The sequence below is a fragment of the Semicossyphus pulcher genome, unplaced genomic scaffold (assembly GCF_022749685.1).
Source record: "Semicossyphus pulcher isolate SPU_LCO1_2020_fin unplaced genomic scaffold, fSemPul1.0.p SCAF_8, whole genome shotgun sequence".
Classification (NCBI taxonomy): Eukaryota; Metazoa; Chordata; class Actinopteri; order Labriformes; family Labridae; genus Semicossyphus; species Semicossyphus pulcher.
Genome location: NW_027211759.1, coordinates 33,165,090 through 33,187,500, shown reverse-complemented (window position 1 = coordinate 33,187,500; position 22,411 = coordinate 33,165,090). Strand labels below are relative to the sequence as shown.

Genomic DNA, 22,411 nt, shown 5'->3' with positions numbered 1-22,411 from the left:
CTACAAGCGTGTGATTTCCCATCTAACAATTCTACTAAATTCACCATTAAATATTCACTTCAACAAATTTCAATTGATGTTGAATTACAAAGGTATTCTTGTAATTCTTCAACATCGAAACATGGGGCAGGCAATACCCTTTCTGTGATATCATATTTGTTTAATTACAAGGATGCTAAATACATAATACACTTTTAGCATAAAATTAAATGGCCATGTGTTTCGGCGATGGCCTTGTCCAGTAACTCGCCTTATCGGCCCAAATTCAGAAAATGTTTAGAGCCCCAAACGCTACAAGGTTAACGAGTTTCATGATTTGAAGAAAACGTAAACATGTTTTACCCATATGATCCAGACTATTGCTTTCATCCTCTTTTTAAGTTTATTTAAAAGCACAGGTTGAAATTACATGTCATAGTCGTTTCGGATTCATTAAACTAACAAATGCCCCTTTCTACCAAACAGTTCGTTTCCAGCAAGCTATCATTAGCTAGATGAATGTTTGTAGTGTCATTCAGACTAATCATAGTAGTAAATATAATCATATCATATTAAACGTATCACAGTAAAACATTAATTTCGCTGTCAAATTCAAGACAACAGAATTGTTCTATGACATTAAAACAAATAAATTGATTCACATTCAATACTCACACTTCGGTCGTCAGTCATGTTCTTGATAAAATGTGGTCTTCAGCTATCCAATGCAGGTGGTGCTGTCGCAAACTACAAGGGTCCTAGAATTGCGGTCCTGAATCTGCAGCCTCCGGCTCTGCAGACACATGCTACTCCAAAATTCGTCCCCATTCATTTGCAAGCGGCCGATTCGCTTCTCTCAAAGCAGGCTGAGATAGCGAAGCGCACCAAGCAAGCGGCGCCACTTTTTAACAGATTTTCTCCGTTATTATGTCATAATAATTCATTTTGAGAAAACGGTGGTATACTATTTAGTAAATAATCATCGTGATTTGTTGGCTTGATTGAAAACACTCCTCAATTCTCCACAATAATGACCAGCGAGGCTGTGCGGAAGCGAGTGCAGGCGAATTGGTCGCGTGCAGTGTGTCCGCACCCAGGCTGAAGCAACGTACGTTACTGACAGTGAGATGCACAGCAGTATCACCTATCAAACCGAACGGTATGCATGTTCAGGGCACCCCTTATTTAAAATAATTTAGAAACCGTACCTATTTCTAGACAGACAGACAGATATGAACATTTACTAGGGTTGAATAAAGTGTTACATAGGCTATAAAAGCAAACTTTATTAATTCATAGCCTATGATTAGTGGTCTTATTTCTGTTGTTGATTTTAAAAATCTAATCCTCACTTGAGATGAAAACAACATGAAAACATTTTCACCTACATAAAATTTCAAGTTTATAGGGTTTGACCAGTTTAACATCATGTTTACAATGATTTTAAAAAATAAATTTGTTGTGACTGACAACAGTGAAGCCACATGGTGAATAACACATCTGAAACTTCTCATCAGTTTTCTGGGTTGCAAAATGTTGAGGAGAACAGTTGGAACGTGATGACAATAAGCCAGCCATCTAATAATGTAAGAGAAATAATTTATATTGTGAAATATTGTAGCGTATTGTTGTTTTTATATGTTTTTTAACTACTCAGTAGTATTACAATTAAACATAACAATGTTTTGTGTTTACTTAAATAACCCTTCTTTCCAAATATGGCAAAAGCCTTGAATAAAAATATCGCAGAGAAATGTGTTTGTATTAAAAGCATAGAATAGTCGTAGCAGCTGGTACTATAAGCACTTATCGAGTCAACTTTCAGGTTGAATTTTCACCTTGCAGAACAGAGCTAGTTCATAGCAATTGTTGACAAAATGTCAACAGTGGGTTGGCAGATATAAGGGTATTTCTTTCTTTTTTTAAAAACATTATTTTTTGCCTTTAATTGATAGGACAGCTGAAGATAGACAGGAGATGTTAGTAGGAGAGAGTGGGGGATGACATGCACCAAGTAATCAGCAGACCGGGAGTCGAACCTGCGATCTGTGCGACGAGGACTGTGGCCTCTGCATATGGGGTGCCAGCTCTACCAACTGAGCCAAACTAGCACCCTGATAAAAGGGTATTTCCAGATTAATGAAAGAAAAAGCAAGCCTTCCCTCAATTGTTCCAACACAGGCTGAACCTCAGCTTTGAGTATGATAGCTCTACAATAGTAGAAAGGACAATTTTTGAAAACCTTGGTCATTTTTTATTATACGAACACAAAACATACCCTTATATTGTACTATTGACTATTGTCTCCTGTCTATAAGCGTTGTGTTTTTTTAAATAATGTATATATATTTATATATATATATTAATACTTTGTAATATATATTTGTATCCATAGGCCTGTTTAAAGTAGTTTTAGTTTTTAGTGTAAAAGTGACTGTTACCTTGTCCAACCTGTCCTTGTTTTTAGTGTAGTATGTCAATTTGCGTGTCTGTACATTGAGAGTTAAGAAAAAACGCAGTCAAATTCCTTGTACGTGCCCACATATTTGGCCAATAAAATTGATTCTGATATGGAACAATAAATTGCTTGTTTTGAACTGAGACAGCACCAGTATATCCTCAATTTGAATTTTTTTTTTTTTTAAAAGAACTTGAAAAAAAGAAAACATTTCTAGGAAGATGTAAACACATAAAAACATCACTTGACAATTAGAAAACGGTTGTGTACTGTTAGCGAGATCTAAAAATGACAATAATAATTTATTATTATGTATTATTATTAATAAAGTATTATGACTTGAAAATAAGGATGGGATGGTTTTGTTACTTTTCCATCATATAGAGGTCAATTAACCCTCTCAACTGAACATATAACCCCCCACACGTCCTTCGGCCTGCAGAATGGGGGAGTATATATATTATGAGGCAGACAGCACCATCTGCTGGTTGATCACTAGAAGAACAAATATAAACCTGTATAAAAAAATATAATTGTCACGTACTGTATATTTATGACTAATTTCAACTTAGTAAATGCATCAGCCAATGGGCCGAATTGCTAAGTGCTACTCATGGTGGATTCATGTTGGGCCTCTCTTTAAATAACTTAACAAAGAGTCGGTCTAGACCTGCTCTTTCTGTAAAGTGTCTCGAGATAACCCTGGTTATGATTTGGCGCTATACAAATAAAATTTGATTGATTGATTGATGGATCAGCTACTTCTAAATATACCACATGTACAACAAATTACAGCTTCTTAAATGTATGAACATATTTAAAATATACCTTTCTAGTTCTACTGTTTCTAAGTTCATTATTTTATATTTATTTCATTAACCTTTTTTATTTAATATTATTAGATTCTTTTTTAGCATACAGTGCATAGTTACATGTTACATTTCATTGTATTTTATAGCAAAGTCAAACCAAATATACCAATTTTTTTTCTAATTAATTGAAATTATTTTTTAGTTGGCACTGAGCTAACTAGTACATACAAGCTGTAAATGCTACATTGCAACCCATAGGATAGAAACAGCTAATACAGTAAATATTAGCACGTGCACAATTAAAATCTGTACACCAGTGGAAGGATTTGCTGTTGTAATATTTGTTTTAAGTGAATTCCACCTCTAAATTCAACCATACTGGTAATAATTTTTGATTCTCTTTTTCTACACATTACTCAACGAAACATCACATAGTCAGACTCAAATTTGAATCTAAATATAAATAGGCTCATCATCTCCCCAGCTTTCTTGAATTCATTTTATCAGAAAATTCAAATTCCACATTCAGTTTTCGCAATTCAAATTCAGCTCTGATACTCGAGTGCAGATTCACGACACACCTTTTTGGCCAATCAGCACCTATGTTTTTGACATTTTCCTCCACTACACGGAGCTTCCGGTAAAATGATATAGTTATATTTTTACTAATTGTATATTAACTGTTTGCGCTACATCAGCTTTGTTCAGTGAAGCTACGGAGGCAGCTTCCGCTGTAACGGGGAGGTGACACGGCCATTGTGGTGGGTTGTCACCGACTTCTTTGTTTCCTTCATTCCTTGTTTCCTTTATTCCTTGTTTCCTTCATACCTTGTTTGTTCCATCCTTCCTTGTTACCTTGATCATTCATTTTTTTCTATATTTCTTGTTTCCTTCCTTCCTTTTTTTCATTCCATTCTTCCTTGTTTCCCGCCATCCTTCCTTATTTCCTTTCATCCTTCCTTTATTCCTTGTTTTGTTCCTTCCTTGTTTCCTTCCATCCTTCCTTGTTTCCTTCATTCCATGTTTCCTTTATTCTTTGTTTCCTTCATTCCTGTTTGTTCCATCCTTCCTTGTTTCCTTCATCATTGATTTTTTCTATATTTCTTGTTTCCTTCCTTCCTTTTTTCATTCCATTCTTCCTTGTTTCCTTCCATCCTTGTTTTGTTCTTCCCTTGTTTCCTTTATTCCTTGTTTCTTTTATTCCTTGTTTCCTTCATTCCTAGTTTGTTCCAACCTTTCTTGTTTCGTTCCATCCTTCCTTGTTTCCTTTATTCCTTGTTTCCTTCCATTGTTCCTTTATTCCTGTTTCCTTCATCCTTGTTTCCATCCATCCTTCCTTGTTTCTTTTATTGCTTGTTTCCTTTATTCCTTGTTTCGTTCCATCCTTGTTCCTTTCTGTCCTTTCTTATTTCAATCATTCCTTGTTTTGTTCCATCCTTCCATCCATCCTTTATTCTGTGTTCCTTTCTTCTTTCCTTGTTTTGTTTATTCCTTGTTTCCTTCCATCCATCCTTGTTTCCTTTATTCTTTTATTACCTGTTTCCTTCTATCCTTCCTCGTTTCCTCTATTATTGTTTCCTTCCATCCTTGTGTCGTTCCATCCTCGTTACCTCCTCTTTTCCTTTCCATCCTTCTTTGTTTCCTTTAGTCCTTGTTTCCAGTCAACCTTTGTTTATTCCTTCTGTCTTTTCATTCTTCCTAATTTCCTTCCATCTTTCCTTCTTTCCTCCCATCCTTCCTGATTTCCTTTTTTCCCTGTTTCCTTCCATCAATCATTGTTTCCTTTATTACTTGTTTCCTTCCATTTTTCCTTGTTTCCTTTATTCCTTGTTTCCTCTCAGCTTTCCTTGGTTGGAAGACGGAAGATAACAGGCTTAATAATCTAGCTGATTCAGCTGAAGCGATTAATGAGTTTGTCTTCATCTGTCAGTGGTTTAAACTTCTGTGAATTGGCTTTGTATGCACGCATGAAAACCCTAACCCTAACCCTGCCTCACTTTCGTTCGTAATCGGGTCTGACGTTCACGAGTTCTCCTTACCAATGACATTGTCATTTGATAAATACAGCCCTCCTCCCAAAGGCTATTGGCGCATGCTAACATCAATCTTTCTGGTTTTCTAAAAGGAAGAAGGAAGGGATTGGGAAGCCGCAAGCAGAGCAGAGTCAGACGCAATTCTGTTGGACTTTAACATCAAGCGAGAGAGAATTTAATGAACAGCAGGAACGAATCAATGCGTGGAATTGAACGGATCATTAACTGCACTAAAAGATGAGTTCTTTTTGAACTAAAAGAAACATCTCTAACTCAAATGCATTTTATTGAAAAAGCATACTGTTCTGTTTGGTGCTGTAGTACAAATAAGGGCTGCAAGTTTGACAGAATTAACAATTAAATATAAATTACAATAAATACATTCTGGAAACATAAAAGTGCCTCGTTGAAATCAAAAAGCTATATGCTTTGCTTGTTGTGGGGAATGTTTGCTGTTGGTTATGAGCTGTACAACTGCCAAATGTGTCAAGACTGATACAAAATCTCTCTGAGTGGGGCAAAGTTATCTTTCGATGGTCTTGTTTCTTAGTTAATAAGTGAGTAAATAGGAGTCTGTAAACATCACGGAAACGGCTTGAATGTACAGTTTTCTAGTGTAATTAGTAAAAGTAAGCCATTGATATACGGTGTGGTTTTGGTTTTCTCGTACTGTAATGTTAGCGTTTATAGGAAATTAATTAATTAATTTTAAAAAACTGATTCAATTTGTCAAATTAGCCCATTGTTTTCATTCCTATTTTCTACGGTATGAAAAATTTAACTACTTTATAAATAGAAAAAATAATTGGGTGGGGCCTCTGGGCCTCTGGGGCGAAACTACAAAATTTTGAGTCACTACGGCCTAAACAGATGAAATCTCACTCTGAGCTTTTGATGAAACTTGAGAGGTCTGTGTAACACTAGCTATTTAATTGAGTTGAGTCAACCGAAAACTTTTGCATCTAAAAGTGTATTCCTCAGCCGCGCAAGAGTCCGCCATCTCATTTGAATTGGCACGCAATGCATTTAGGATAGGTTGGGCTGCGAAGGATGCACCTGATTGATCCTTCTGTGGCAAGGTTGGTGGAAACACTGAGACTGACAGACAGACTTGAACCCAAGGAAGTGCTCTGCAAATCTTTAATTACTATTCTTTTAAATTATTAAAGCACACAGATTACTAACTTAGGAGGCAGAGACGTGTTTTCAAAAGAAATATTTTACTGAATTAATCAAAGATAAAAACACTAAATAAGATGAGACTGGAGCTGTAAGGAAGGCAAGTTAAAAACTATATCAAACTAATGAGAAGTAAAATGATTTTTTATTATTACAAAATCTAAAACGGTCTAATACAAAGGTAAAATATAACGTGACTGTAAGATACTTAAGCTGCCAGCCCCAAAATTAAACAAAACAAAACTGAGCTGAGGCCACTATTGGAGAGGCAGACTACACTGGAGAGTGCAGCGGTGCTACCACTTACTCACCTTTTGTGAAACACAGCCAACCTCAAAGCAATCCCCATGTCGTGTCAGAAAAGGCCTCAGACCAAGGGCCAGGTGAGGCCTGGGCCTCTCCAAACACTGACAATTTAAACTCTATATGTATCTAAAATCTGGATACAAAAACCTATTAAAAAGTAACTGAAGTCACTCAAAAATGAGATGAGAAAAAGTAGGATCTGATGCAACAAGGTTTATTGAGTCCAAAACAGAACTACAATAAAACCAGAATCGAAGCCCGGGCAATAGAGACTGAATAAGCATTCACAGAGCGTGGTCTTATGTTCCCTAAGGATGCCCCGCCTGATGCGCGCTCATAGATGCACAGAAACTCCCATTTTTTAATGTCACATCTCGTCTCAGATTATTTTTAACTGTGTCAACGAAACTGACCTTTTATCCATTAGCTGTTTGGTTTCGGGGTTGTCTGGTTTCTACTTGTGGAAAAAAACCCTGCTATTGTCTGAAAAACAGCTGACTTGTGACAGTTATCTCTGACCAAAGGTCAGAATGTATTTTAAAAAATCACAAATCACATCACATTGATTTCAGTCATTCTACTTGATATATGTTTTAGCATATTGATTTCAACAAACAACAAATCAAAACCATGTATCATGTAGGGATGGGTATCGTTAAGATTTTAACGATATTACTACTCTTTTCGATACTGCTTAACGATGAGTAAAAACAAAAGAAATTAAGAACAGAATTAAGATTGCTTCATTTTCATGAATGTAACATTGACAAAACAAACAGCAATTTTTAGAACAGATCACTATTATAGACTCAAATGTTGTGATGATGGTAAATGCTAAATGTACTGTACATACAGTACTGTGCAAAAGTTTTAGGCAGTTGTGGAAAAAATGCTGTAAACTAAGAATGCTTTCAAAAATGGAAGTGTTAAAAGTTAATTTTCATCAATTAACAAAATGCAGTGAATGAACAGAAGAGAAATCTAAATTGAATCAATATTTGGTGTGACCACCCTTTGCTTCGAAACAGGATCAATTCTTCTAGGTTCACTTGCACAGAGTTTTTGAAGGAACTCGGCTGGTAGGTTGTTCCAAACATCTTGGAGAACTAACCACAGATCTTCTGTGGATGTAGGCTTCCTCAAATCCTTCTGTCTCTTCATGTAATCCCAGACAGATGTAGCGTTAAGGGGTAGCAAGATTAATAACTAATTAATAGCAAAAGGATTTAGGTTTACCTTAAATTCAGTGTTGGACGCCACCCAATTTTGACAAAACAGGGAAAACTTATAATTAGTTATTAATGACTTTAGGCTCATGATCTCAGGGTTGCTACGAGGTTCTTGGACATGGTGTACAGTGACTTTACCATTTCATACACACACAAATCACATGGATCAAGGTCTTTATAAATGAGAGGTTTATTTAACTACTTCTAAGTGGAATATGAATGAAGAAATAAACAGGGACAATGAATACGACGATGAACAATACATGAATGACAACGGACCACATTGTAGAAAGCATCGGTGACTGGTTTCTTTGATGTTTTAGAATTAAATGGGATTTAATTACTAATGGCATCGTTCGGCAGTTGAGAGTTTAAAAGGGCACCAAGGAAGATTGTGAAGCAATTTAAAAGTAATTCTAATTTTAAAAGATTTAGGTTTAGGTTTAATGTTAATTCATCCTAGTTAATTTAGCATCAAGCATCAACACATGGGAGATGCAATTGTATCACCTGATGATCTTCTGATGGGTGTGGCAGCAGGCTCTCTTTCGTCCCTCGTGGCCGATTCAGCTTGAATCGGGTTTCTCCATCTCTCTCTCTCTCTCTCTCTGGCTCAGCAGGAAGCTGAATCTTCTTCATCTTCAGCCCCCTTTCTCTGGCTGGTTTGAAATCTGTGGCAGTTTTGCCAGACGTCGTTCGGGAGTGTCTTTTGTGCAAAGTCTCCTTTAAAGGTTGCTGGATTCGGCTTTTTCAACACGCTCAGTGCAGCACAGGATCAGCATGGTGATACTGGCGGCGTTCTGCGGCCCAGTACACAATAAGGCCGTTCTTGACGGCTCAGGACTTCAGGAGAGGTTCAGGCTGCATGAGCTGACAGCAGAACCTGGGACAGGCCATGTGGCCAAAGAGAACTCAGAGGAGTCAGGAACAAGAGCAACAGGAGAAGAACAACCGGCGAAGGCCCAACAGGGGAAGAGGAACCGAGAGGAAGTTGCTTGGAGCTCTATAATCTTGGGACCAGAGGGGTCTGGTCTCTGTGGTCCCTCTCTAGCCACACACATGAGGAGAAGGCTCTGAGATTGAGATTATGTCTTTTAAAGCATTAAAATCAATATTGCCTACTTCACATATTTAATTCTTCCATATTTAAAAGTTGGGCTCTGTCAACTACAGAACTTTACCAAACACTTTATATTAATTGTTGAATAAAACCTGTTGAAAAGGGATTAGATGAACTAAACAATTAAACAATGAGGTTAATGGCAACATCCATTATGACGACAAAAAGTATATACATGTACACGTACATGTCTGCATATGCACAGGTAAACCTTTCTGCACATCACATGAATGGATCAAATGATATCACTTGTCCACATGTGGTCTTCCTTTGTTAGCAGACAGACATGAGGAGGAGGTGTGATCAGGATGAGGAGAACTGCAGTTTCAGATTCACGTTAAAACAATTTTCACAGTATTAAAATACGTTAGCTCCGCATAACATTACTTTAAGTACATTTCAATTGCATAGGAGAATCAGTCACTTTAGTCCTTATATTCTCTGCAGAAAGGATGTGTCTGCATGTGAGTTATCTTCTCTGGAATGTGAGAAGGGTCGTAAACTTGGGGGATGGTTGGTACCTAAATTGACCATTTGTACCAGCATTCTTCTTCAGACTCTGCATGTGTCTGTTCCAATGATCAGAATACTAAGATGCAGAATTAGGGTCAAGGTGAATCACGCTACACAGACTTGAAGATGTTGAGATCAGGGCTCTGTGGGGGCCTTACCATCACTTCCAGGACTTCTTTTTCTTCTTCACGCTGAAGATAGTTCTTAATGACGTTGGCTGTATGTTTGGGGTTGTTGTCCTGCTGCAGAATAAATTTGGGGCCAATCATACGCCTCCCTGATGGTATTGCATGATGGATAAGTATCTGCCTGTATTTCTCAGCATTTGAGGAAACCATTAATCCTGACCAAATCGCCAACTCCATTTGCGGAAATATAGTCCCAAACTTGCACAAAACCTCCACCATGCTTCACTGTTGCCTGCAGACACTCATTATTGTACCGCTTTCCACCCCTTCGGTAAACAAACCACCTTCTGCTACAGCCAAATATTTCAAATTTTGACTCGTCAGTCCAGAGCACCTGCTGCCATTTTTATGCACCCCAGTTCCTATGTTTTCGTGCATAGTGGAGTCACTTGGACTTGTTTCCATGTTGGAGGTATGGCTTTTTGGCTGCAACTCTTCCATGAAGACCACTTCTGGCCAGACTTCTCCGGACAGTAGATGGGAGTACCTGGGTCCCCATATGGAAAAGAAATAGATACATTTTACGAAATGTTTAAATCTTTTATCTGAGACTTTTAAGTAATATGCATGACAGTCAAACCAGATACAAGATCCATAGTACATTTTTGTAATATGAAACACATAATTTGGAAACTTACAAGAACTACATAAGAAAGTAATACTCTTAGTAGAGATGTGTAATATCAAACTTACATGAGTTTGGCAACCGGCAAGTATTATTATTATAAAACCGTACAAAAGATAAGACATACATGACAAATTCAAATGAAATAAAAATCCTAATCTTAAAATAAATAAAAAAAACAGAGAGATGAGATATATATAAATATGCTGCTTTTCTCAAAACCCAAATTGTCTTCATGGGGGAAGATTTTATAAGCAATTACATTCAATAAAATTATTTTTATTTACACAGATTTTTAAAGTTCCTGTGTATGGAGCAAGTCCCGATGTAATGTATACAATATTTTAGAGTGGCCTTTTTTGTGGCCAGCCTAAGGCGCACCTGTGCAACAATCATGCTGTCTAATCAGCATCTTGATATGCCACACCTGTGAGGTGGATGGATTATCTCGGCAAAGGAGAAGTGCTCACTAACACAGATTTAGACAAATATGTGAACAATATTTGAGAGAAATAGGCCTTTTGTGTACATAGAAAAAGTCTTAGATCTTTGAGTTCAGCTCATGAAAAATGGGAGCATAATTATTTTATTATTATTATTGTAGCTTATTTATTCATAATATATATTTGATTTAAAGTCATGATATGTATTGTTTTTGTTTTTGTATACATCCCTTATCTATTGATATTTTCTCTCATGTATTGTGTGATTTTTTAAATATATATATTTTTTTTTAAGTTATAGGATTTTTCAACACGTGCATCATACGTACGTTAGACACCTGAGATCTCCTCTGTCTTAGTTCATTGAGATCATCTCAATCCCCCATCCCACCCCACCCCACCCCTTATAACAAGTTACAAAATTTTAGGTAGCATACAGTATGTCGCTGCTACACCACCATGCGCATGGTGATAACATACGGTATGTCAACACCGCCGCAACGTCTCCATCAGGTACAAAGTAAGAATGGAACCAGGAATCAAGCGGTTCACTGTAAAAAATGATTTTTTAGGGTAGTAAATAACATCCATGCAAATTGTGTAAATTACACTAGAAGTACATAAGTCAGCAAGTAAATTAATTGAAATGAGTAAAGTTTACCTGCATTACCTAATTTTCAACAGTAACAAATGCAACCCAAAATAACATACATAATAAAATCTACCCAAAGATACATGCGTTACAGGGATAGCATCTGACAGAAACTCTTTGTATTTAAAGAGACGACCTGCTCTGTGATGATGGTGTACTGAATATCATCACGGCTGTGATTATCTGCGGCACTCGGCCGCACGACCGAATCACAACCGTGATGATATTCAGTTGGCCCACATCACTCCCTCTCATGTGATAGCCTACTGCTTAAATATTTATAGGGTAAAAGCCAAGCCCTTATCGTGATCATGTTCAGATTGATTTTTAAAAACACAGCAATTTTTTTTATTTTTTTCTTACTTTTTTATTTTAAATGGCGATTGTTGTGATGATTGTTAAATTTTAAATACCTTAGTTGTATTCCATCCAACATCAGTAAAGGCTGTGTCATATTACTTACCCGTTTGCGTGTGCTGTAGAGGGCTCGATTATTACGTCATGTTTGCCCCACCTAATACAGGAAGAAGAGCTAGGTTAGCTGTAACCCACCAGAGGATGGTAACGACGTCAATGTACAATAGTTTTCTAGGATGAAACAACGCCTTTATTCTGTTGTAGACTATGTTTGGCGCTGGTGACGTGAATATATCTGCAACCGTTTTTATACCGCTTCTGCTGCGATATGAAGGAGTAGCTTTGTCTTTGTTATTTTTGACAAAGTCGTTTTGTTCAGACTAAAGCTAACGTTTCCTAAATACTTTGAACTTAACAGCCAACACGTCCATCTCTCTGCTGGGCTGCCGACGTCGAGGTTAGTAACCTTACCACAGTCTAGACTGCAATAACAGCCACAGTATCACGATGCTATGTTCTGTTTACCGATGTCGTGTTCACCACCTCAGTATTTTTAGCATTGACTGGCTCTCTGACATTTTATCCCCTCATCTACTGGACAAGTTGATGCCATAATCTGTATAAAAACAACAAATCTTTCCTTTTTTGTACTGTCACAATAATTCTTAACGCACTACAAACCTGCTAATTGATGTAGCAAAAGTGCATGTCGAGCCAGTAAAAGATTTTTCTACATGTAACAAATATGTAATATGTAGCCTATCCTATCACTGGAAAATTTTCGGACTTCAGCATTTTACAGCGCTTGTCATGACCAACCTGCACATTGCATCTTGAAACATCGACTGTTATCTTGCAGACCTTATGTCAAAAAAGGGAGACCATCTGGAGTGTGGAGGAAACAAAGAGTTGAAGGAGGAAAGGATGCAAGATGCTTCTGAGGAGACAGTGAGGAGGAGGGAACGGGCAAATACACCAAGCCCCAAGAGAGAGAAAACTCCTCAAGGTGACAACCAAGTTGATTTAACAGAACAACAGAATAAGAGTGTCATACACACAAAAACCAGAAATGGGGTGTTAGACTTAGAAAACCTTGCATACGCACATCTGGTGGCAACATTTTCTCTATAAATCACAATAGCCTGCGTGATGCCTGCCCAGTAAGCATTAAAAAGTTTTTCCAATACGTCAGTCAGACAATTATGGAATTAATGAATAAACAAATCAAATAGGCAGTAGGCTACTGTTGCCTACTGTTTGTCATTTTTGCTAATCGTATATCCTATCCGGGTCAAAATGATAAGAGGATGATTTTTATCACAGAATTATTTTCCCCTTCTTTATTTCTCTTGCGGATTACCATCTAATTCACATTTGTAGCATAGCCATTGATAAAGTAATAAAACGGACAGCTTGCAATTTACTTACACTCAGTTGCACTGTGGTGGTCCTCTCCTCCGAGCCGCTGGTCAGAGACAGAGCATCACGCTCCACTCATGTAAATACTGCTTTGACAGAGCAGGGACAATAATTATGCACTGTAAAAGTCCTAAAACGCTAGCAGAGCGGGCATACAAGGGCATTCAATTCACTGAGCAACAGCGATGTGAGTTCAGGAACACTTCACTTCAAGTGCATACAACTTGCGCATGTACACTCAAACACATGGTGATTTTATATTGGGAGAAAGGGCAGGAACAGTTGTTACAGTGGCAGCTCAAAAATCCCCTACAAATAAGTAAGAAGAGAGTCTACGCATATCACAGCTTTAAGTAGCAGGCTAGAACAGTTAAAACATTTTTCTTCATGTTGTGATGTATTGAAAGATACAAACGTGAACACTGTATGCGGGCTGATCATTATTCAATGATTAAACAGCATTCGTATAGGAACTATTTTGTCCCAAACTTAATAGCTGTTTACAGACTGGGTGAGCACAGAGTGGGCTAAAACTCACAAGAGGCCTTGCAATACTTCACTAACTGTTTAGAATTGTGTTGGCAAACTCACTGAAATTTATAATAATACATTTCTGTGAATATGATTAATGAATTATGGCATTAAAATGTGTCTAAAGCCACCAAATTTGGTCTTTTATGGCCAAAGTTTTTGTCTGGGGTCAACACCCCCCTCCCCTCCAGCTGGCTACTTTTTCCCACTGGCTGACTACTCCATATAGTGTGGAAAGCCCTGTCCACCTCAAAGAAAAGAACCTGATAATCATGGCTAATTACAAGGAAAAGTACTAATATATACTGTATATATGCTGGTTTTAATGTTTATGATAACATAGATCTATAATTAACAGGTAATATTAGGTTAAGTGAAATTATATGTGTGAGAGGCACCTTGATTCCAAAACCGTTTGTGGCGTTGCAACACCATTGCCTTGTAGGCCACCATACTTATCTGATACCTATCACTTACAGTAACTGACAAACTCAGTCTGTCCTCAGCAGTTCGTTAATTGCAGGAACATGAGAATTAAAAAAAAAAAAGCTACTTTAAAAAGAGGGTGAGAAACATTGATCTTGTAGGCAAAAGTACCAGCCTCATTAGCATATCCCCTCAGTTGTTTGCTAGTTTCATATATAAAGACACACACCATATCTGTCTTTATAAGCTGCGAGGTTCTTTTCAAAGACGTATAAAATCCAGGCTTAATTATTATCAGTAAATGGCTTTTTGTAATTTACAATACATTTATCATTACTTTCAATAACATGTCAAACATTGGCCTTGGTTTTGAGAGTGAAAGTTTGATTATTAAATGGTAACAAAAGATATATTTGACTTATTGTTATTGTCATACATGGAATATATATGTTAATGAAATTTTCATAACATAAATCATGATTGAAAGGCAAAGCACACATAGCTCTCCAAAATCACACCTTTTGAAAAATCAATGTCTAGTATACCCAGAATTCAGCTCAAGCTTTCTTTGCCTCAGGTAGTGCCATGAATACATTTCTCTATTTGCACAACTGCGAAACATTGCTGACCCCTTTAATACAGCATAATAATATAGTCAAGTCAAACTATATATAGCACATTTCAGACACAGGGCAACACAATGTGCCTCACATGAAGTGAAAAGGCAATTGAAACATTATCACAAAAGTCATACTTCTACTTCAGAGCAGAAAGAACAAAATGAAATAAATATAAAGTCAACTATCAATATCTCAACTCTCACACACACACTCTTATATATTTTATGGATTAAAATTGTGTAAGACTTTTGTCATGTCTTCTAAATTTTGAACTCTTACACTTGGACGTGTCATTTTGTAAAAATATATCTTTTAATGATGGACTTTCTTCCCACACAGCCAGTCCTCCCAGGTTTCTCTCTGTGGAGGAACTGATGGAGACAGCTAAAGGAGTCACCAACATGACTTTGGCTCACGAGATAATAGTCAACCATGCTTTTCAAGTCAAACCTGTGGAGCTGCCTGAAGGGAGGTGAGAGTTTAATTGGATACAGTAATTGTTCTTTGAGTGCTCTTGAATGTTTTTGAATTAGTTCTTTCTTGCTGTAGAAGTAACTCTCTGTAATGCCCCTATACAGTTTGGAGCGCAGAGTGAAGGAGATTATGCACAAAGCATTCTGGGATTGTTTGGAGGCTCAGTTGAAGGAGGATCCACCAATTTATGGACATGCCATTAAACTGCTGGCTGAGATTAAAGAGGTGAAGCAGAGATTTCTTTTAATTAAAGACCTCGTCCCGTGAAAATCAAGTGTTGAACCCACCAAGGACAGGCTGAACAACATGTTTTCAGATTGGCAGGGTTTGAGACGTCATAAACCTAAGGAGCCAGTCCCGTTAATAGAATTGGTGACACTATGCATATTATTATGTGCAACCTATGGCAATCATTTCGGCGATGCACGAGCCAGCTGTAACCGTCATTGTTATTTTTGGGAACTCACTACTGACTACTAACATTACTACTACTAATTACAAAATTTCAAGCTAGCTACGTTTGAACAAGTTGCCAATAAACGATGGCAGAGATGTGTTTTGTTTTCGGCTGTAATTTTAAGAAAGGAGAAATGTAGTACATAGTGGGCAGGGACTATGCAGATTTGGTAAATTTGAATGAGGAAGAAGGAGGAGGTGCCTTGGGAGGATTTTTACAAGGTAATTAAACGTATTTTGCAGAAAAAACAGACACAGTTTGTTATTTCAGTGAGAGCATTTTATATGTCTTAAAACATGACTGGAGCTGGTCTTTAAGGAAATAAAGTAGCTTGATGACACAGCAAACATGATGTTAGATTTTGGCTGCCACTGTCACTCTGTGGATATGATCCTGTAGTTGTTTGTGTTATAGGAAGGTCATGACTGCCCTACTTTACCTATTCTGTGCAAATACTATAATTCCTGTCTTTCCTTTCCTGCCTGTCTTTAATCATCTTACCCTTCCCAGACGCTGCTGTCTTTCTTGCTACCAGGCCAAGGTCGCCTGCACTCCCGTATCGAGGAGGTGCTGGACCTACCTCTTATACACCAACAGGCTGACAATGGAGCGCTTGACATCAGTCAACTGTCCCATTTCATCGTTGGTATGATGGGCTTGCTGTGTGCCCCATGCAGAGATGAGGACATCAATAAGCTAAAGGAGATCACTAATATTGTTCCTCTACTTAAGTAAGACAGAGTCAAGACAGAGACTAATATTAGTTCTGTATGATCATACATCATACATCATATCATACAGGATAATACGAAATAAGCTAGCAATTCCCTTAAATTAATAAAGTCTTATTTAGGGATTGTACAGGTTTTTATGGAGTGGGGTTGTACGAGGTACTTATCAATAGCAAGTATATTACGTAGAGCAGATGGCTGTCAGCCCAGCTCCTGTTTAGAGAAGCCATCCAGAGTATCTGCTTAGTCACTTAAATAGGTTATACATATAAAAAAAAACATATCAGTTTAAGTGTACAATTTTTTTAAAAATATAATCACTGCTTTACCTTGATGTCAGACAGCCCTTTGATCTGATCCTAAGAAACGATCTATGGTGTAATACATTGCACCGCATTCGTATCATTACATAACCATTGTACGGGGAAAACATAGTCCTGAAGGAAAGGGCTGTCTGACCTAATGAAAATTGAACTAAAATGAACTTTGACTTGGAATTTCAAACCTGTTTCGTACACACTGAGAGAATAGAATTTCATTACATGTAATATCTCTCTTTCTGTCTGTGTCTTCCTTTGCCATCCTCCCTCGAAGGACAATTTTCTCTGTCCTGGACATAATGAAGATGGACATGGCTAACTTTGCTCTGAGCAGCATCAGGCCTCATCTGATGCAGCAATCAGCTGAGTACGAGAGAAGCAAGTTCCAGGATTTTTTTGAGAAGCAACCCAGTAAGGAATATCTATCCCATTAAATGAGTCATATTATATATTATTTTTGCTGAAACAATTCACAATAGACTGACATACATAGATACATGGAATAATCTGTTCTTCTTTAGATGCCTTAGACTACACCGAGAAGTGGCTCGAGAACTCATTGAAATGCCTGAGAGAGGCCAGGGCAATTGATTCTAATGCTGCCTCATCTGAACCTCCTTCACTCAGCACACTTACTGTCCATAATCATGCCTATCTACTCTTGCTGAAGTGGGACCATGCCTCAGACCCATTCCCAGAGGTAAAGACTGTCAAAACAGAAACCTGTCACTATCATTAGTTGCATATCTTTTGAAATGTATCTCTCTTGTGTTTGTTGCGGCGAGCATAAACTGTATCATTCTTCCCCTCCTGTCTCTAGACAGTGTTGATGGATCAGGTTCGGTTTCAGGAGATGCAGCAAGAAGCTGAGAAGTTAGTTCTGCTGTCCTCTGTGCTCCTCATTGTCTACACATCCACAGGGGAAGCTATCTCAGGCTTGCCAGGGCTTATCGAGACTCTTAAAAACACTGTCAATGTCATGCTTGCAAACATGCACACACCGTGAGTACAAGTGTTCAATTGTTAGACATATGTTATTTAAGTTTTTTATTACTTGTTTTATAAGTTATTGAAAAAACCCATGTCAAGGGACATAAAAGCATCATGTAGAAATAGAATACTCGTTTTGTACAGTCATGTTCAATAATAACTCTAATCTATCGATTGAAAGTTGGAGGAAATCTTTCTTTCCATTTTTTGAGGTATAAGTGTTCCAGTTATGAATGTAGTAAAGGCTGTTTTTGCTGTGTTGGTCTTGAGGTACCGTGCCAAAAATAGCTATTATGGCTTCACTGACTTTCTTCCATTTGATTAAATATCGATTGCCAAAAATCAATTAATGCAAGACTAATCCATTTTTGGACCAAGTATCGATGTATCTGTCTAGGGTTTAAACACAGTGTTTATTGCTAGAGGGGCATTGATTGACTATTGTTATTGAATAAAAAGACTTGTTAACTGTACAAAAAAACCTGTGTTTAACAACTGGGTTCATTAACTTGTCATGCTGACATAGAGACAGCATGGCAAGTTCAGTAATTGTAACCATTTTATGCTGCTAGAATATGATGAGTTAAACATAGTTAAACACAACATAGCACAGGTATAAGCAGTAATAATATTGACAGAGCCTAAATGTGATTGCGATAATGATGAACTATTCTAGGAAAGCACAGTAAGCCTGGAAATGTGTTCATTTAATTGAGTCCTTAAGCTTTCATTTGCATGGTCTAATTTAATGCTAGACTTAGTTTGGAAAAACATGGCACAAAGTTTTCTACACCTGGACTTTATAAGGCAAAATTATGCCACTGTTAAGCTTTTGTTGCCACCAAGTGACCAAGAAAGTGAAATCCTATAGTACATCTAACATTAGTTTAACACCTTGAAACAAGTTGTCTTGGTATACTTACATACTTCTTTATTGCCTGTTCCAAGGTCTTTTATTGTACAGGAGGCCTTAGCTACCATTGGGGAGAAGCTGTGCGTTGACCTGAGTCAGTGTCTAAGCCAACATGGCTACTCTCCGTTCTACGCTGAACAGCAGAACACATTGAGGGGACAAATCTCAGCCATCATCCAGCCAGACAACATAGTCCACAAGCTTATTGGTAAGAATGCTGACACATACAAGGATTTTTCGATGCTAGGTTCATACTTCACATCTCAGCAACCAGTGTGTCTCACTGACTTCTTGATTTTTATCTTTCTAGACGCGCAACTGCTACTATCCTAAAGGATACTAGGGCTGATAATTAACCCCCCCTTAGATACTGTAGTTAACACAAGTAGGCTTGCATTGTTGGGGTGCAATGTTCTAGAGGGGTAATAGGGCACTATGAGCTCTTTAAGATATGAGGGTTTGTAGGTGAGAAGAAGGATTTTAAATTCTATTCTACATTTGACAGGAAGCCAGTGCAGAGAAGCTAATATTGGAGAGATATGATCTCTTTTCTTAGTTTTTGTCAATACATGTGCTGCAGCATTTTGGACCAGCTGAAGATTCTTATTAGGGCAGCCTAATAAAGGTGTATATCACTGTAAAGTGTTATAAGATAACTGTAACTATTGTGCTAAATAGATTAATATTTATTGAGTGATTTTTTTTTATGCAAAGAGATAGAGCTATCTGTCTGGACGTCGTAGTTCAGTGAGGCAGCCGTAATTTGGCCTGCAGTTTGCCTGAGGTGTTATGAGTAGGAGTAAAGCAAACAGCGTCTGGTTGACTATGTGGTTAATGTTCACATTTGTTTTGCAGTGACCAAGATGTCCTTTTTTCTCTTCCCCTCTCTTTTCCTTTTCTTTCAGACTTGCGGGTTCAGAGCTATCTCCTTGCTTCCATTGAGTCCAGTCAACATAAGACCCCTCTTCCTCTCCCAGGAGGTCTGGCTCCAGTTAGCAGGGAGCTAAAGGAGCTTGCTGTCCGCTTCAGTCGCCTGGTCAACTTCAACAAGCTTGTCTTTTCCCCATTCTATCAAAAGATTCTCCACAAAATACTGAGAGCAGTGGAGATTCCCAGCACAGATACATGAACACAGAAATGTGTTTTCCGTTTCAACTTACTAACATTAAATATTAAGAGAAAAGGGTGTAGGAAGCTGATCGTTATTCAGAGAATAAAGCCAGCTGTCCAGAATTTGCACCTTAAACCGATATAATAATCAAAAAACACTGGCTACCATCCTAGCTACATTATATAACAGTTCTGCTTATTTATTAGGTAATGTTGAATATTTGAAATTATATAATTTCCACGCAAAAAAAAGAGTCAAAAATAACAAGGATTAGGTTGTTTATTTATCAAGTGTCCAAAGAGAAGTGAAGTTCTCCTCGCCAATAGTTCTCACTCCTGGGCCACACTGCCTACCTCTACCTGTAAGTGATGGCTACCTTGCTGATTTGCTGTGGCTGACATCACACGTGAAACACACAGACAGTGCTTCTGTTGCAGCGCTTCTGCAGAGCTGCTATTCAAAATTGAGTAGTTTAGATAGTTTCATTTTTTTTTATCATAACATTCATTTATGTTTAGTTAAGACAGGAATCTTAAACTGATACGTAGTGTTGTGTAGTGTTGAATTTAACAAAATCATATTTTTTTTCTCCTGTGTGTACCATTCTACACATATAGAAATTGAAACAGTAGTGAAAGGTCTAATATTGCTAGGATCATGTCAATATGAGTATTCACAGATCATTTTACTTACATTTTAGCGGAAAACCAAGCATTACATGTGGAAAAAAAGGCAATACCCCTAATGATGCAATGCAACATCTTGATATTACGTTAGAGCATCTCTAACCTGTTGGCATGGACACCAAAATAAAAAGCAAGAGGTTCCATGAGGCACACTTTTTGTACAGGTAGGCAGTGTGGCCAAGGCTTGCTGCCTTAGGGCCTAGCAGTATTTTACATGACCCCTCTCTCTAACAATATTTAGAGCTCCATAACTTGCCAGGAGAAGAAGAGACATGGGCAAACATGGGCAAACATGGGCAAGTGGTATAGTTAAGAATTGTTTACCATTTTGGGGTATAAGCTTGTTTTCTTTCTTGTCTAGAGTTATATGAAATTATCAATTACAATCGCATGTCTCTATTCTTAATAAACGGCTACAGCTAGCAGCCAATTAGTGATCACACGGATGTTTTTGTTTTTATATATGAAGATTTGCCATGGTCTCATTTGAGAGAATTTCGTTGCTTCTCCAAAGAAGTGGGGACATTTCCCTCATTGTGTAAGGCGTATGAGATAACAGGTGCTGTGGTTTAAAGGGGTATAGCATCATCTGGGTAAGCAACTAAGTTACCAGTTATTTTATTATGGTCTGGGTTACTTTTCAGTTCTGATTGGCAGAAGGGTATCAGTTAACTTGTGAGAATTGGACACCTATCAAGAAATTCTGGTAAAACTGTTACATGTCAGCCTGTATCTAAAACAAGTAACCATAGCAATAGAGACTTAGTCAATGCCTCTGTCTACACTGTTTAGACTGTTTACTCGTGCAACTCGTCTACTTATTTGGCTGGTAAGCTAGATGGTCTTGTTGTTTAACATACAGTAAAAACAAATAACTTTACTATTTTGAAGATATCAACCATACTTAATGTTATTGACTTTGAATCTGGCTAGCATTCAGTTAGCTTTCTGGCTCATAGCTGAGCCAAAGCACTGTATGAGCTGAGCCACGGATGACGTTACCAAGTTGTAGCTAAGACCCCTTCTGTTTACTGTACCACTAAACAATGGTTCCTTTGCATTAAACCCTATGGGATGGGAATGACATTTACAGCCCTTCAGGCGTTACCAGGGAAATAGTCATAGCTTGTTTTTAAACTTATATTTTGATTGCAAAACACACGTAAAAATAAAGTTATGATGTCATTTTTTTGTCTTTCGCAAGTGACAGTGGTATAAGCGGGGTAATGCCCTTCGAGGTGTCGATATTGAGGTTTTATGGAAAAATGTAATATGACTTTGTCGGGCGTTATCCATTTCATCAAGTACTCCATAGACAAATGTATTCTCAGAGAAGGCTTGTGCATGTATTGCCCGACAAGCATATCCTTTCAAGTTTTAATGGGCAAAACACCTCAGTAAGTTTGCTTACATTCAGACTGAGATGCATTTCCTTTCCTAGTTTAAGATTGTTGATAAAATGCCATTACTTAGGAATTAGAAACAAATATGCATCACTCATATTTTTTGGCTTCCACTGCTGTCCAGTTGTACAGTAACAGGTTTCAGTACTCGGCAGTTTTAGTAATACTGTAATAAAACTGTTAGGAATAGTATAGTATGAGTAAGACAACAGATGTCTGCATGCTTTCTTTTACATTGCAATCATAAGGAAACAAGGTGAATACAAAGACTCAATATATCCTGTGACATTTGTCATTATGCTTGAAATCAATTAATTCTCATCAGGCTCAATTGTGTGGCCTCTTAAGTAAGTCTTTGAATAGATAGTCTACAAAAGTCCCTGTCTATGATAACCAAAATGATAACATACCAGTCCCTTGATACACATTTCAACCA

General features: G+C 37.6%; 1 protein-coding gene across 2 annotated transcripts; it reads left to right on the top strand.

Moving 5' to 3' along the window:
- The first annotated feature begins 12,074 nt into the window (after positions 1 to 12,074).
- On the top strand, positions 12,075 to 21,012 carry tcp11l1 (t-complex 11, testis-specific-like 1). 2 transcript variants are annotated; one of them, XM_069686342.1, is made up of 10 exons: positions 12,075 to 12,351; positions 12,754 to 12,900; positions 15,230 to 15,362; positions 15,469 to 15,589; positions 16,332 to 16,552; positions 17,147 to 17,283; positions 17,394 to 17,572; positions 17,693 to 17,745; positions 18,811 to 18,983; positions 19,681 to 21,012. In XM_069686342.1, exons 2-10 carry the CDS (start codon positions 12,759 to 12,761, stop codon positions 19,902 to 19,904), a joined length of 1,383 nt encoding a protein of 460 aa, XP_069542443.1. In that variant the 5' UTR covers positions 12,075 to 12,351; positions 12,754 to 12,758; the 3' UTR covers positions 19,905 to 21,012. The 2 variants fall into 2 exon arrangements, with proteins under 2 accessions (XP_069542443.1, XP_069542442.1); XM_069686341.1 differs by having other exon boundaries at positions 17,693 to 17,874.
- Positions 21,013 to 22,411: the final 1,399 nt, after the last annotated feature.